Below are 16,145 nucleotides of genomic sequence, written 5' to 3'. Positions count from 1 at the left end.
CTGCCTCCCCTCCCTCCCCTCCTTTTTCTCCTTCTCCTCTTCCTCCACTCCCTCCCCTCCTTCTGCTCTTCCTCCTCTCCCTCTCCTCCTTTTTCTCCTTCTCCTCTTCCTCCTCTCCCTCCCCTCCTTCTGCTCTTCCTCCTCTCCGTCTCCTCCTTTTTCTCCATCTCCTCTTCCTCCTCTCCATCTCCTTTTTCTCCTCTGCATCCTCTCCCTTTCCTCCTTTTTCTCCTTCTCCTGTGCCTCTCCTCCCTCCCCTCCTTTTTCTCCTCTTCCTCCTCTCCCTCTCTTCCTTTTTCTCCTTCTCCACTGCCTCTTCTCCCTCCCTCCTCTTTTTTTCACTTCCTCTTCTTCTCTTCCCCCTCTTCTCCTTTTTCTCCCTCCTCTCCCTCTCCTTTTTTCTCCTTCTCCTCTTCCTCCTCTCCCTCTTTTTCTCCTCCTCTCCTCCTCCTCCTATCCCTCTCCTCCCTTTTCTCCTTCTCCTCTGCCTCCTCTCCCTCTCCCCATTTTTCACTTCCTCTTCTTCTCTTCCCCTCTCCTTTTTCTCCCTCCTCTTTTCTCTCCTCTTCCTCTCCTCTTTTTCTCCTTCTCTTCCTTTTTTCTCCTCCTCTTCTCTTCCTCCTCTGCCTCCCCTTTTCCTCTTCTTCTCCTTCTCTTCCTGTTCTCTTTTTCTTCCTCCTTCTCCTTCTCCCCCCACCAGGCTGAGGCTGCTGCCCTCCCTCCTGCCCCATCCGGAGGGAGCCCGGCGGCCCCATCTTCTCCCTTCTAACCACGTGCAACCCTAGTGGGCAAACTCAGGTAGGAAGCCCACCCAAAGTGGAGTCCCAGGCCCCCTGCCAATTTCTGACTGGCCTACCTGGCAGGGCTGCTGTGAGAATCCAAAGGGAAGAGAAGTCGTAACTGCAGCTAATCTTTGACTTTCGACCACAACCGAGCCCAACATTTCCGCTGCTAAGCAAGGCAGTCGTTAAGTGAGTTTTTGCCCCTTTTTGGCCAAAGTCGTTAAGTGAACCACTACAGCCGTTAAACAAATCTGGCTTTGCTCGCTTGCTTGAGAGCTGGCTGGGAAAAGTCACCAATGGTGATCCCAGGAAGGCTCAACTGTCATAAGTCCATGCCAGTTGCCAAGCCTCCGAAGGCTGATCATGTGACCGTGGGAACCAGTTACGTCACTTTTCCCCAGTAACTTCAAACCGGTCACTAAACGAATGGTTGCAAGTCAAGGAACCGCCTGTACAATAATTCTTCCATCACACATTTTCGGTTGAGTGACAGATTGTCTAGTGCAGGAGTCAGCAACCACCATCTTAGTTGTCTCTCTTAAAAGTTGTCCCCCCATCTTAAAAGTTGTCCATCTTAAAGTTGTCCCCCCATCTTAAAATTCTCCCCCAATCTTAAAGTTGTCCACCTATCTTAAAGTTGTCTCTTAAAAGTTGTCCATCTTAAAGTTGTCCCCCAATCTTAAAGTTGTCCACCTATCTTAAAGTTGTCTCTTAAAAGTTGTCCATCTTAAAGTTGTCCCCCAATCTTAAAGTTGTCCCCCAATCTTAAAGTTGTCCACCTATCTTAAAGTTGTCTCTTAAAAGTTGTCCATCTTAAAGTTGTCCCCCAATCTTAAAGTTGTCCCCCAATCTTAAAGTTGTCCCCCAATCTTAAAGTTGTCCCCCAATCTTAAAGTTGTCCACCTATCTTAAAGTTGTCCACCTATCTTAAAGTTGTCTCTTAAAAGTTGTCCATCTTAAAGTTGTCCCCCAATCTTAAAGTTGTCCCCCAATCTTAAAGTTGTCCCCCAATCTTAAAGTTGTCCACCTATCTTAAAGTTGTCTCTTAAAAGTTGTCCATCTTAAAGTTGTCCCCCAATCTTAAAGTTGTCCACCTATCTTAAAGTTGTCTCTTAAAAGTTGTCCATCTTAAAGTTGTCCCCCAATCTTAAAGTTGTCCCCCAATCTTAAAGTTGTCCACCTATCTTAAAGTTGTCTCTTAAAAGTTGTCCATCTTAAAGTTGTCCCCCAATCTTAAAGTTGTCCCCCAATCTTAAAGTTGTCCCCCAATCTTAAAATTGTCCCCCATCTTAAAATTGTCCCCCAATCTTAAAGTTGTCCACCTATCTTAACGTTAAGAAAAATTCTGATCTAGGCAGGTGTGGGTACAGAATGCCAGCATGGTACCCACTTCCTAAGCTCCGCCCCCATTCCTTAGGCCCTGCCCACTCCCCCCCCCAAATCCTCTCTGTGTCTTGCATTCCTCACCATCCAGCGACAGCCAGTCGTGTTGAGAAGAAGGAAGGGTCGGTAACGCCCGGGCCTTATATTCGAAAACCACCGAATTGGAAATGATCTGGTTGTTGAAAGCTACCTGCAGCGTGACCAGGCCGGTGTCGTGAGCTGAAACGACAACAGGGATGTGAGTTTCACGCACAACTTCCAGAAGCAACTCGTGATGAATTGTTCTCACTGTCCAGGAAGTTTCTCCTTAGTTCAAGGTTGCTTCTCTCCTTGATGAGTCTCCATCCGTTGCTTCCTGTCCTGCCTTCTGGTGCTTTGGAGAATAAACTGACCCCCCCCCTCTCTTCTTTGGGGCAGCCCCTGAGATATTGGAACACTGCTATCCTGTCTCCCCTAGTCCTTCCCCTCGCACCTATGTGCTAGTCGTTCCTGACTCTAGGGGGCGCTGCTCATCTCCCTTTTGAAGCCGAAGAGCCAGCGCTGTCCAAAGACGTCTCCGTGGTCGTGTGGCCGGCATGACTCAACGCCAAAGGTGCACGGAACGCTGTTACCTTCCCACCAAAGGTGGTCCCCATTTTCCTACTTGCATTTTTTAACCTGCTTTCGAACTGCTAGGTTGGCAGAAACCGGGACAAGAAACGGGAGCTCACCCCGTTACGCGCCACTGGGGATTCGAACCGCTGAACGTCTTCATGTCACTTCCCCCTTGAGCCCGCAGCCCCTACCTTGTCGGAAACCCTCACCTGGGCAGTAGCAGCGTAGCACCCCTGGCTGGATCAGCGAAGCCGGCACGGAGATTTGATCAAAAAGGCAGCTGTAGTTATTGCTGGCTTCTTGCCAGGATCCGGTGATCAGGACTTTCACGCCGCCCTGCGGAGGGAGTAAAAGAGAGGAGGGGGGTGGGGGTCAGTGGCCGGCCGGATCTCCTCTCCACGTCCTGCCCTGCAAAGGCCTCTGTACTGACCTGCCCGGAGGAATAACTTTATAATAATAACAGTGTTGGAAGGGAACTTGGAGGTCATCTAGTCCAACCCCTTGCTCACAGAGGAGACCTGTCCTAGGGATTCGAACCACCGAATTGCCGACACTGATCAAGTTCAGTGTCTTAGCCACCTTTTGTGGGGAGGTTGTGCTTCCTTGGGCCGGGGCCGCAGTTAGTAAGCCTCTGAGCTTTACAAGAGGGCAGGAGTTGGAGAAAAAGGGTTCTTTGTTATCCCAGATAAGTCTTTTTTTCAGCTTGGCAACTTTTAGAGGTGCGGACTACAGCTCCCAGAATTCTCCATCCGGCAAATGTGAACTACAACTCCCCAAATTCTAAAATCAGGATAAGAAGATCGCATCTCCCAGAAGTCCTCAGTCGAACTGTGAGGGGCTTTGATTCCCAGAATTCCCCAGCAGGCATGTGTGGACTACAGCTCCCAGAATTCTCTATCCGGCATCTGTGGACTACAACTCCCAACATTCTCCAGTCAGGAGAAGTGGACTGCTTCTCCTGAAGTTCCTCAGATAGCATGTGTGGACTTCAACTCCCAGAATTCCACAGCCAGCACATGAGGACTCCAACTCCCAGAATTCCCCAACCAGCACGTGAGGACTACAACTCCCAACATTCTTTAGCCTTCATCTCCCAGATTTCCTCAGCCAATTTGTGTGGACTCCCAGAATTCCTCAGGCGGATTGGGCAGACTACAACTCCCAGAATTCCCCAGCCAGCACACGAGGACTTCAACCCCCAAATTCCCCGTCCAACCTATGTGGACTACAATTCCCGAAATTCTCTAGTCAGGACGTGTAGAATTCATCTCCTGGAATTCCCCAGCTGGCCTGTGAGGACTTAACTCCCATAATTCTTTGGCCAAATTGTGAGGACTACAACTCCCAAAATTCCCCAGTCAGGACATGAGGACTCCATTTCCCAGAATTCCTCACTCAGAATGTCGTCCACACGGCTTAAAGTTACCGAGATTAACTCATCCCGTAGAAAGGCAGGAATTTATTGCACTACGTCTCCCAGCATCCTTCACCAGGAGCCTGTTAGCTGAGGCTGCTGGGAAATGCACCTCTTTTCCGCTACCCCCCCGCCCCCCCACTGGCATGGCCGGTTGGGAAATGGATTAAAAATTATGGTGGGTTTTAAAACAATCTGACCCGTTCCTGACCTCCCTGGCTGACTCGGTTTTGGGGCGCGTGCCGGCAACCATGTCAGAAATGACGACGGTTTGTGTTGAATCCAAACCAGGGGTAGTATTCACTTACTTTCCCTACAGGATTCGCAAATCTGTGCGCGAGCACGACCATGCTCGCACACGCCATCTCCGCACATGCGCAAGGCCTTCTGTGCATGTGCAGAGCCACGAAAACGTGGAAAAATGGGACATGACGTCCGCCCGGTAGGCAAGGCATCCTGCAGTCGCCCCTACCGATTCGCCCAAACCGGATAGAATCGGCTGAATTACCACCACTGATCCAAACCCTGCCCCACCACCCTACCCACGACCCCCGGCTCTATCAGTTTCATGCAAAAGAGACCCTCGAGCTGACCTCAGGGTACGACCACTCGGGAGAGTAATCGGTCACCATGAAGAGACGGCCACTCTGCTGGAGCATGCCCAGGGTGCCTTGGGCTGCCACGGCTGCTGCCGAAACCACCTCGGTGACGTGCATGTAGGTCATCGGGCTGGCCCCATTCTCCGCGTTACTGAGGTTCAAGTTGGCTTGCTGAGGGCTGCAACAGGGAATGCACATCTCGGCCTGGCTGTAGGCTGCGCGGGTGCTCTCCTCGGCCTGGGACAACCCGGCGTTCTCCCCAGAGACCAGCTGGTGCCCGTACAAGGCGTTGTTTCCCCCTTCCACCGAAATGAAATCGTTGATCAAATCCGAAAACTGGTTGCTGAAGGAGATATCAAAGTGATCCAAGCTGAGCTCCATGTTGGACGAGTTGTTCAAGCTAGGGTGGGCCACGGGGTAGAGACCCTGCACCATGTTCCCCTGGAGGATGGGGAGGTTCCCTCCGTTCCTCAAGCTGTTGTTGGCCTCGGGCGGCATGTAGTGTTCCGCCCCGCAGGATTGGAGCTCCCCTGATTTGAGCAGATTCTCGTTCCCTTCCGCCTGCGGCGAGGTCTCCATCGGGACCTCCCCTTCAGTCGCGATGGACGGGAAGTTGGCCTGAAACTGCATGAGTTGCAGCGAAGAGGTGGCCTCGATCCGGGCTTCCACCGTGCCGTTGCAGTTGGAGGTGTTCTGGGAGGAGGCCTCCGTCTTGACGTTGGGGAGGGCCAGAGGAGTGACGAAAGAGCTGCCCGTGTCGTTCAGGCTGCTGTGGGCGTTTTGCTCCAGGGGGATCGCTTTGCTGCTATCTTGCAGGAAGAAGCTAGGGGAAGGGGTTTGGTGGACATGTGGACTCTGTACCGCTTGGTTAAACCCTGACGCGTAATCCTTGTTGGAGTCGATCGCGCTAAAATCCATTTGTTCCAGAGTGGTGCTAGGGCTGAGTCCTCCGCCCGAGGGAAGGAGACTGGACGCTGTGTTCAAGGTAAGCGAGTTGGACGAGGAAGAAGACGAGAAAGCTTCTTTGGAAATCTGCTGCTCGAAGGATGTGTCTTCTATCTTGATCTCCTTGGTGAGGGCCGTGTTGAAGTTGAACCCTCGGTCTGAGGTGGGCGATTGTCGGATGTTGGTGTTGAGACCTTCTCCTTTGGGTCCTCCTCCTCCGTACGTCTGCCCTTGTTTGGGGTTGTTAAGGAAGCAATCCGGGTCAAAATTCATGGTGGTTTCCGGAATCTTCCGGTTGGTGTCGAGAGTGGTGGACAGCACGAGTTCTTCGGAGACGCTGGCGGGCAACATGGAGAGGCCGTCGGAGCTACTGGCGGTAGGGAAGGCGAACTTGTGGCCGTCGGAACTGACCGCCAGCACCAGCCCTTGGGTGGTCGCGTCGGAGGAGAGGAGGTGTTGATTTGGGCCAGCGGTGGGGGACATTGTGTAGACGGCCTCGCTGCTAATATCGGACATGAAAACGGTGGCGTTTTGAGACAGGTTCCCCATCACCGAAGCAACCGCCATGCTGGAGACGCCAGTGACCGCTGGACTGTCTGCTACATCCGGGTCGCTATTTAATCCGCTGCTGATGGAGACGGGAGAATTTTGGGTCGTGTCCGGTACTTCCACTTGGTTCGTAGAGGAGACTTCGGTGCTGTTCTGATGCAGCAGGACGGGTTTGGCCACTTTGCCGTTCCTTTTCTCCCGGTTGCAGGATTTGCTGTGGCTGTGTTCGTTCTTGCCTTCCGAGACGTCATTGTTCTGCACCTCCGAGTGAGCGCTGTAGCCCCCCGACCGCGGCTCGACCTTGGGGGAGATGATGCGGTGTTTGGCACTGTTGCACTTGTGATGCACGCTGCTCCCGGCCCCTGCACCAAGAAGGAAAACAAAGTGAGATGTGAACCATAGTAGCCCAGCAGGCTCCATTAAGATAATCCTCGACTTATAACCGTTAGTGACTGTTACAGCAGCACTGAAAAAAAATGACTTAGGACCGCTTTTCACATTTACAACCATTGTACAATCTGCAAATGGCTCATATTTATGACAGTTACAGTGTCCCTTCTGACCAGCGAAGTCAATGGGGGAAGACAGAATTGCGTAACAACTGTGTGACTTAACTTAATATCTGCAGGGATTCACTTAACAACGGTGGCAAGTAAGGCAAGTAAAACGGGGCAGAACTCACTTCCTAAATGTCTCACTTAGCAACAGAAATTTGACCCTGGGACCCTGCAACCGTCGTAAATACGGGACAGTTGCCAAGTGACAGAATTTGGATTACCGTGGCCACAGGGACGCTGCAACTGTCATAAGTGTGTGACAACCTGAGTCACTTTTTACAGCGCCGTTGTAACTTCAAACGGTCACTAAACGAATGGTTGTAAGCCAAGGACCACCTGCAATTTGAACGTGGTGAACTCAGTTAATGGAATGCTTGGTTTTTTTGGAAGGGAGGTCTCCAACTGGCCCGGCCAGCTTCTGCTGCTCACCGAGGTTGCCGGTGCAGAGGCAGTTGTGCGTCCGGGGTTGCGGCTTCGTTTGGTGGCTGTCCAGGATCTGTTGCACCAGCTGCTCCACCGAAAAGCCGGAGCTGTTGTTCCCATTGCTGCACGTCCATTTGATGCCGTGAACTGTGGACAGAACATCAGAACAGCCTGTGAGAAGAGGACGCCTGGAGCCCCATCTAAAACCTTGGTGCACAAGATCTCCAGAAGGTCTGGAGCCCCACAACATCAGTCAAGCTTGGTACTACAGTGAGCCAGGAGAGGTTTCAGACCTTGCTATATCCATTTAATGCAATGTTTCTCAACCTTGGCAACTTTTAAGAAATGTGGACTTCAACTCCACAACATTCCCTGGTGATAACACATTCCTTTTGATATGTATTGCCATTGCATGCCTGCTTATTCTCTTACAATCCCTTCCGCTGCAATCCCACCATTCTAGATAACACACTCCTTTTGATATGTATCCCCATTGCATGCCTGCTTATTCTCTTATAATCCCTTCCGCTGCAATCCCACCATTCTAGATAACACACTCCTTTTGATATGTATCCCCATTGCATGCCTGCTTATTCTCTTACAATCCCTTCCGCTGCAATCCCACCATTCTAGATAACACACTCCTTTTGATATGTATCCCCATTGCATGCCTGCTTATTCTCTTATAATCCCTTCCGCTGCAATCCCACCATTCTAGATAACACACTCCTTTTGATATGTATCCCCATTGCATGCCTGCTTATTCTCTTATAATCCCTTCCGCTGCAATCCCACCATTCTAGATAACACACTCCTTTTGATATGTATCCCCATTGCATGCCTGCTTATTCTCTTATAATCCCTTCCGCTGCAATCCCACCATTCTAGATAACACACTCCTTTTGATATGTATCCCCATTGCATGCCTGCTTATTCTCTTATAATCCCTTCCGCTGCAATCCCACCATTCTAGATAACACACTCCTTTTGATATGTATCCCCATTGCATGCCTGCTTATTCTCTTACAATCCCTTCCGCTGCAATCCCACCATTCTAGGTAACACACTACTCAACAGCCTTTATGAAAGGATTCCTTGCTTCTTATAACATCGATTGTGACTGTATGGCATCGTATTATGGTGATTTTTTTAAAAAATGTGGTTAATCCTAACCTTAAAGTGGGACTAGAACTCCCTGTCTCCTGGTGATTGGACCAAAGTCACCCTGTTGGCTTTCATGCCTAATGCGGGACTAGAACTCCCCGTCTCCTGGTGATTGGCGCAAATTCACCCAGTGTGCTTTCATGCCTAAGGCGGGACTAGAACTCCCTGTCTCCTGGTGATTGGCGCAAATTCACCCAGTGTGCTTTCATGCCTAAGGCGGGACTAGAACTCCCCGTCTCCTGGTGATTGGCCCAAGGTCACCTCCAAGCCGCCTTTCATGGCTAAGAAAGAGCTACTACACCTTTGCAGCCTCTCAAAACCAGAAACGAAAATGTAGATCGACTCACTTCTCCCTTGTGCCAACAGACAGAACGGAGGCTGACGGACAGACAGACCCTTCCCCCCCCCTCTCTCTCTCTCCACCCCCTCCCCTTTCATCCCCTATAGGAAGAAAAACCTATAGAAAAGACAATGTCCTCGCTTGCCACACGATGGTGCTAACTGATTGGAGGAAAAGCAGCGGGAGGAAGGAGAGAAGGACCGCTCTCCTCCGAAGTCGTTTTGCCTCCGTTCCATATTCTATCGTCACACCAGGATGATGGGCTCCAGAACTCCCTTGGAGGGTTAGGGGGTCCCTGCTTTGAGTAATTCAGAAAAGAAAGAAAGGAGAAAAAACCCACGAGAACTCGGCCGTTTTGGCAGAGGAGGAAGGCTTCACGAGTCTCGAAGCACCATCTTTGGATGGAATATGCAGAGTGACAGAATGGGAAGGGACCTTGGAGGTCTTCTAGTCCACCCCCGCCCGCTCAGGTTTATAAGATGATAACATTTCAGACAAATGGCTGTCCGGTCTCTTCTTGAAAACCTCCAGCGTTGGAGCAGCCACGACTTCTGGAGGCAAGGAGTCCCACTGGCTAATTGTCCCTGTTGATAAATTCTTATTCTGTATTCTGAGTGGGGAATCTCCGAATACGGAATGGAAGAGTTGGGAAGGGACCTTGGGAGGTCATCTAGTCCAGCCCCCTGCTCAAGCAGGTGACCGTATACCATTCAGGACAAATCCCTGCCCAGTCTCTTTTTAAAGACACCCCCCCACCCCCACCCCCACCCCAGCGATGGAGCACCCACAGCTTCTGGAGGCAGGCTGTTCCACTGAATAATGGTTCTAACTTGGAAAGAGAGTTTCTTTATTAAGAAAAAAATAGAAAATTAGAACTACAAAAGGGTTGTCTCCAGACCTTGTGGGTGCTGCATTAGAGGAGGAGGAGGAGGAGGAGGAGGAGAAGAGGGAGAATGAGGAGGAGGAGGTACAGAAGAAGAAGGAGGAGGAGAAGAGGGAGGAGGAGGAGAATGAGGAGGAAGAGGAAGAGGAGGGAGGAGAAGGAGAAGAGGGAGAATGAGGAGGAGGAGGTACAGAAGAAGAAGGAGGAGGAGAAGAGGGAGGAGGAAGAGGAGGGAGGAGAAGGAAAAGAGGGAGAAGAGAGGAGGAGGTGGAGAAGAATGAGGAGGAGAATGAGGAGGAGGAGGGAAAGATGGAAGAGGAGGAGAAGAAGAAGGAGAAGGAGGAGAGGGAGAGGGAGGAGGAGGAGAATGAGGAGGAGGAGGGAAAGATGGAGGAGGAGGAGGAGGGAGAAGAGAGGAGGAGGTGGAGAAGAAGAAGGAGGAGGAGAAGAGGGAGAAGAGAGGAGGAAGGAGGAGAAAAATTATGGGGTCCTTGATGCTTTCTGATCTTGGTGGTTTTCTTGCAGACATCTCCTGACCCAACTAGGGAACATTATCAGTGCTTAGAAGGAAGGAGGGCTTGCAGGGAGGAGGAGGAGGATTTGTGGGGTCCTTGGTGCTCTCTGAGCTTGGTGGTTTTCTTGAAGACGTCTCATGACCCAACTAGGGAACATCATCAGTGCTTAGAAGGGAGGGGGTTTGCAGAGAGGAGGAGTGGGAAGAGGAGGGAGGAAGAGTTGTCCTTGGTGCTCTCTGAGCTTCCAGACATTTCATGACCCAGCTAGGTGACGTCCTCAGTGCTGTAGTCAAAGTACATTCATCAATAACATTATTGCCCTGATGATGTTCCCTAGTTGGGTCGTGAAACGTTTGCAAGAAAAGGACGCAGGTCAGAGAGCACCAAGGACCCCACAGTCCTTTTCCTCCTCCTCCTCCTCCTCCTCCTCCTCCTCCTCCTCCTCCTCCTCCTCCTCCTCCTCCTCCTCCCCCTCCCTGCAAACCCCCCTCCCTTCCAACAACATTTGTAACCCGTAAATGGGAATACCTCTCCTCATTTTGGGGTTGAGCCAAGAGCTTTTGGCAACTCCCTTTTCCCCCCCCTGCTTCTGGAAATTCAGAATGGGAACTCGGGTCTACTCCGCAGCCTTGATTTGGGGGTGGGGGTGGGTGGGGAAGCCCCCTGCTTCGCCCTACAGGCGCTGGCAAGCCTCCCGCGCTGTGGATGCCTGATTTCTGCTTACTCAGCGGCCCTGTCATCTCGCTGATCGGATGGGACGGGTGAAGCCTCCACGGCTCCCGCAGGTCCCTTGACAGATGCCTCCAAGGACATTTGCAGATCAGCAAGCGGAGGGAGGGAGGGAGGAAAGGGAGGAAGGAAGGAGGGAGGGACGGGAGAAAGGAAAGAAGGAAAGCAGGGAGGGAGGGAGGAAGAGAGGAAGGAAAGAAGGGAAGGAGGGAGGGAGGAAGGAAGGAAGGAAAGAAGAAAGGAGAAGAGGTGGGAGAAGGAGGGAGGGGAGAAAGGAAAGCAGGGGGAAGGGAGGAACAGAGGAAGGAAAGAAGGGAAGGAGGGAGGGAGGGAGGAAAGAAGAAAGGAGAAGAGGTGGGAGAAGGAGGGAGGGGAGAAAGGAAAGCAGGGGGAAGGGAGGAAGAGAGGAAGGAAAGAAGAAAGGAGAAGTGGGGGAAGGCGGGGAAGGCGGGAGGGAGGGAGGGGAGAAAGGAAAGAAGGAAAGCAGGGAGGGAGGGAGGAAGAGAGGAAGGAAAGGAGGGAGGGAGGAAGGAAGGAAGGAAGGAAGGAAAGAAAGGAGAAGAGGTGGGAGAAGGAGGGAGGGGAGAAAGGAAAGCAGGGGGAAGGGAGGAACAGAGGAAGGAAAGAAGAAAGGAAAAGAAGTGGGGGAAGGCAGGAGGGAGGGAGGGGAGAAAGGAAAGAAGGGAAGGGACTCGTATTTATGACGGTCGCAGTGTCCCAGGGTCACGTGATCCTCCTTGTGTGACCTTCTGAACAGCAGAGGCAAGGAGGGAAGCCGGATTCACTTAACAACCAGGTTATGAGCTTATGAACTCCTGTGATTCATTTAACGACCAAGGCAAGAAAAGGTCGAACCATGGGACAAAGCTTACTTCCCAAATGTTCTCGCTTAGCAAACTAAATTTGGGGCGTCGTTTGTCGGTCGCAAGTCGAGGACTCCCTCTAACCTATCCAGCAATCCATCTATTGAAATAAAAATAAGCAAATAACCTCAAGGGGGGGAGGGGTGTATGCCTACATAAAAAAACGAATAAAAACGGAATAAAAATAGACCTACGTGAATAAAAATAAAGACATATAAATGAAAATAAAAACGAATAAAAAGTCATCCCTTGTACCCTCTCTCTCTCCCTCCCCCTCCCCCCAAATTTCTCCATCCCAGGTCAAAGCCAGAATCTCAGAGCCCAAAAGAAAAAAGAGAGAGAGAGAGAAAGAAAGAGAATGAGAGGGAATGAAAGAATGAGAGAGAGAAAGAGAGAACATGAGAATGAGAGAGAGAGAGAATGAAAGAATGAGTGAGCAAGAGAGAAAGAGAGAATGAGAGAGAGAATGAAAGAGAGAGAGCGAGAGAAAGAGAATGAGAATGAGAGAGAGAGAATAAGAGAGAATGAAAGTATTAGAGAATGAAAGAATGAGAGAGAGAGAGAATGAAAGAATGAGAGAGAGAGAGAGAAAGAAAGAGGGAGAGAGAATGAGAATGAAATAATGAGTGAGAGAAAGAATGAAAGAGAAAGAATGAGAGAGAGAATAAGAGAATGAAAGAATTAGAGAATGAAAGAATGAGAGAGAGAGAGAGAGAGAGAGAGAGAATAAGAGAGAGAGAATAAGAGAGAGCGAGAATGAAAGAATGAAATGAGAGAATAAGAGAGAGAGAATGAAAGAATGAGAGAGAGAGAGAGAAAGAAAGAGGGAGAGAGAATGAGAATGAAATAATGAGTGAGAGAAAGAATGAAAGAGAAAGAATGAGAGAGAGAATAAGAGAATGAAAGAATTAGAGAATGAAAGAATGAGAGAGAGAGAGAGAGAGAGAGAATAAGAGAGAGAGAATAAGAGAGAGAGAGAATGAAAGAATGAAATGAGAGAGAGAAAGAGAGAGAGAATAAGAGAGAGAGAATGAAAGAATGAGAGAGAGAGAATGAGAGACAGAGAGAGAGAGAGGGTCTCTCCTGGGGTGTGTGAGACGCCCGAGCGTGCAAATGCAGAATAATCGGGCAGAACTCCCCCCCACCCCCTCCCCAACCGCCTCCGTCACAAAGCATAAAAGAGATTTACGGCCATTTATGGGTCTCTTTTCCTTTTCCTTTTTTTCCCCTTCCTGACGCACTGCAGATTCTCCAAATCCGGTTACCTTCCCGAGCAGCAGCAAAAGCTGAGACTTGGACAGATGTCAAGCCTCGTCTCCACAAGTCCCACCGACATTCCCACCCGCCTCTCTGCGTGTCTGGGGGTGTCAAAGGGCGGGTGGGGTTTTTTTTGCAGGGTTGCCCTTCGGTTCAGGGTCAGGGCACCCACTTTGGTGGGGGGCTTCGAGCTGCTTGCAAAAAAAATTTAATAAATAAAATAAAATAAAATCCAGGAATTGGATGTGTGGGAGGGCGAATGGGTCTCAGCCGGTGTGGGGAATCAGAATAGAGCTGGAAGGGACCTCTGAGGTCTTCTAGTCCAACCCTCTACTCAAGCAGGAGACCCTAGGCCATTTCAATCAATCAATCAATCAATCAATCAATCAATCAGAATAGAGCTGGAAGGGGCCTTGGAGGTCTTCTAGTCCAACCCTCTACTCAAGCAGGAGACCCTAGGCCATTTCAATCAATCAATCAATCAATCAATCAATCAATCAATCAATCAATCAGAATAGAGCTGGGAGGGACCTTGGAGGTCTTCTAGTCCAATCCCCTGCTCAAATAGGAGACCCTAGGCCATTTCAATCAATCAATCAATCAATCAATCAATCAGAATAGAGCTGGAAGGGGCCTTGGAGGTCTTCTAGTCCAACCCCCTGCTCAAACAGGAGACTCTGGCCTATATTATTTAAGACAGATGGTTGTCCAATCCCTTCTTAAAAACCTCCAGTGTTGAAGCATCTACAACGTCTGGTGGCAAGCAGTTCCACCGATTAATTGTCCTCACTGATAGGAAGTTTCTCCTTAATTCCAGGTTGCTTCTCTCCTTGGTGAGTTTCCATCCATTGCTTCTTGTCCTGCTTTTAGGAGCTTTGGAGAATAGGTGGACCCCCTCTTCTTTGGGGCAGCTCCTCAAGTACTGGTAGATGCTACCATGTCACCCCTAGTCCTTCTCTTTCCGTGAGAAAGAAAGGCCAGGGGAGATGGGGAGGTCTACCACTCCTTGTAGCCAAGAAGCAACTAGGAAAAAGAGTCAGAAGAACTCAAAGGAAGGTCAACCAAAAAATTAAATTTGGTCAAAGCGAATTATAACACCTCAAGGAAGCTCTCGGTGGCACCAAACCAAGATAGAGAACAGCTTGGGAGGCAGAAGGATGTAGCCTAAACTGGATCTTGGAAGTCATCTAAGCTAACGTTTCATTCCAGACGGAGAAGCTATCCAGAGGTCTACGGGACTCCTGGACACCTCAAGGAGGGTGTGAAGGAGCTGTGATGAAGTACCTCGCCTCCAAGTGAAGCTTGGTGATGTTGGAGTAGGACAACGTTGGCTCAAAGCATGCAGTGATGTCCTTCGTTGGGCACCTCTGTCCCATGCTTGAGATGGACCCAGAAGATGCTACCACCTCAAAGCAACCCAACTGAGGTTTTTGAAAGATGAGGTCAAGGGAGGCCCCCCCACGTTGTCACGATGCTTGGAACCACCCTGCTGGGATGTGAATGGATGACCAACACCCTACGTGGTCAAACAGTGCCGCTCGTTGTCCAGCTGTGTTACAATCACACACAACTTTGTTGTTCAGAAGGAAAAACATCTGTTTCTTGGATCCATCCCGCCTCAGGGTTCAGCCCAGGGCGAATAGAAGAGTTTTCAGCAAGTATACCTAGATGCCTTCAAGAATTTCCTTCCCCTCTCGGGTCACCAAACTCCCTCCCACCAACCCCACCCTCCGTGGCGGTACTCACACATGGGCTTCAGTTGGCCAATCAGCTCCTCTTTGGTCCATTTCGCCCACTCCTTCTTGTCGGTGTTGATGGAACAGAGGATGGGACCGCATGGCTTCCCACAGTCTTCGATGGCAGGGACGTTCAAGTAATGCACCAGCACGATATCTGGATTCTAGAGAGAGCAGAGACACAAAGATCGTGGTTCTGACCCAGCTCTCCAAACACAACAAACCCTCTGAAGTTAAGTCAAAAGATTCCTTTAATTAGGAGCGCCGGCAAAAAGTTTCTCTCTCACCGCAGGCTAACAAGTCCGTCCGTCCGGAAGATGAATAAGTTGCCTGCCACATCTATTCATCTCCGCCCCCTGCCTTTTATCCCCAGAGCTAATGTGGGGCTTCACTAGCAGCCGTGGCTCTTCCATCCCAAGGACCGGCCCATAGATTTCCATTGCTCTCCTCTCCTCTCCTCTGTGCATTTGTGCATCAGGCACAGGACCCAGCTGTTCCTCCTCCTCCTCATCCGCCACCTCCAGACCTGGGGGCTGTTGACTCTCCATCGGAGGGCTGATGGACGGCCCAGGCTTCTCCTCTGTCCCCCCCCTCTCTCTGACAGCTCCACTCCCTCTTCCCCCTTGGGTTGGCCTGATGCTGACCCTGACTTCCATGCCCCCTCCTCCTCCTCCTCCTCTGATTTGGGTGCTGGAGAGGCCGGCGGTCAACGGGCCACAACAACTGTCACCACCCCTTGAGTAAAGAGAAAGACCCATGGGCACCATAGAGCAAGTCCTCGGCTTACGAGCCTTAAATTTCTATCGCTGGCCAAGACGGCCGTTAAGGGAGGCACGCCTCATTTTAACGACCTCTCTCTTCCCACAATTGTTAGGAAGGAACCACTGTAATTGTGAAGTGAACCGTGCGGTCATTAAATGAATCTTTGATTTGGCCGGTCAGAAGGTCGCAAAAAGGGTATTGCGTGACCAGAAGGTGCTGCAACAGTCACAAGTACATGCCCGTTGCCAAGCCTCCGAGTTTGGATCACGGGAGCGAGGGGATCATATGCAACGTTGTTATTATTATTATTATTATTATTATTATTATTATTATTATTATTATTATTATTATTGAATTTATATACCGCCCTACTCCCGAAGGACTCAGGGCGGTGAACAGCCGAATAAAATACATATAATATAAATGTTGAAAAACCATTAAAATACAATGAAATAATTGGCCCGGAAAACGAAATTTAAAACACCCCAAATTTGTAAGACAAGTTTATTCATTGCATTTATTTGCCGTCCATCTCATGGGGCAGCAGCTTTCAGGTTTGCTCCTGAAAATTCACACCATATTTTAGTTGCTGAGAGAGGCAGGGATGGGCTGCATAAAATTTCCAGAGGGGGTGTGTGGATTTCAGCATT

The 16,145-nt window shown here is 50.2% G+C and overlaps 1 protein-coding gene across 4 annotated transcripts in view; it reads right to left on the bottom strand.

The window, feature by feature from the left end:
* Nucleotides 1-16,145, bottom strand: part of CAMTA1 (calmodulin binding transcription activator 1) — a 348,998-nt gene that overhangs the window by 27,468 nt on the left and 305,385 nt on the right. For all 4 annotated transcript variants that reach the window (XM_087879234.1, XM_087879233.1, XM_087879232.1 and 1 more), the window contains exons 6-10: nt 14,744-14,897; nt 7,253-7,393; nt 4,767-6,628; nt 2,969-3,095; nt 2,250-2,384 (exon numbers count right to left, since the gene is read on the bottom strand). In XM_087879234.1, coding sequence (XP_087735360.1) covers nt 2,250-2,384; nt 2,969-3,095; nt 4,767-6,628; nt 7,253-7,393; nt 14,744-14,897 — 2,419 coding nt within the window. The remainder of the gene's footprint in view (nt 1-2,249; nt 2,385-2,968; nt 3,096-4,766; nt 6,629-7,252; nt 7,394-14,743; nt 14,898-16,145) is intronic.

This window comes from Pantherophis guttatus, chromosome 15, assembly GCF_059756535.1.
Source record: "Pantherophis guttatus breed Tessera chromosome 15, ASM5975653v1, whole genome shotgun sequence".
Classification (NCBI taxonomy): Eukaryota; Metazoa; Chordata; class Lepidosauria; order Squamata; family Colubridae; genus Pantherophis; species Pantherophis guttatus.
This window is presented reverse-complemented; position numbering and strand designations above follow the sequence as displayed.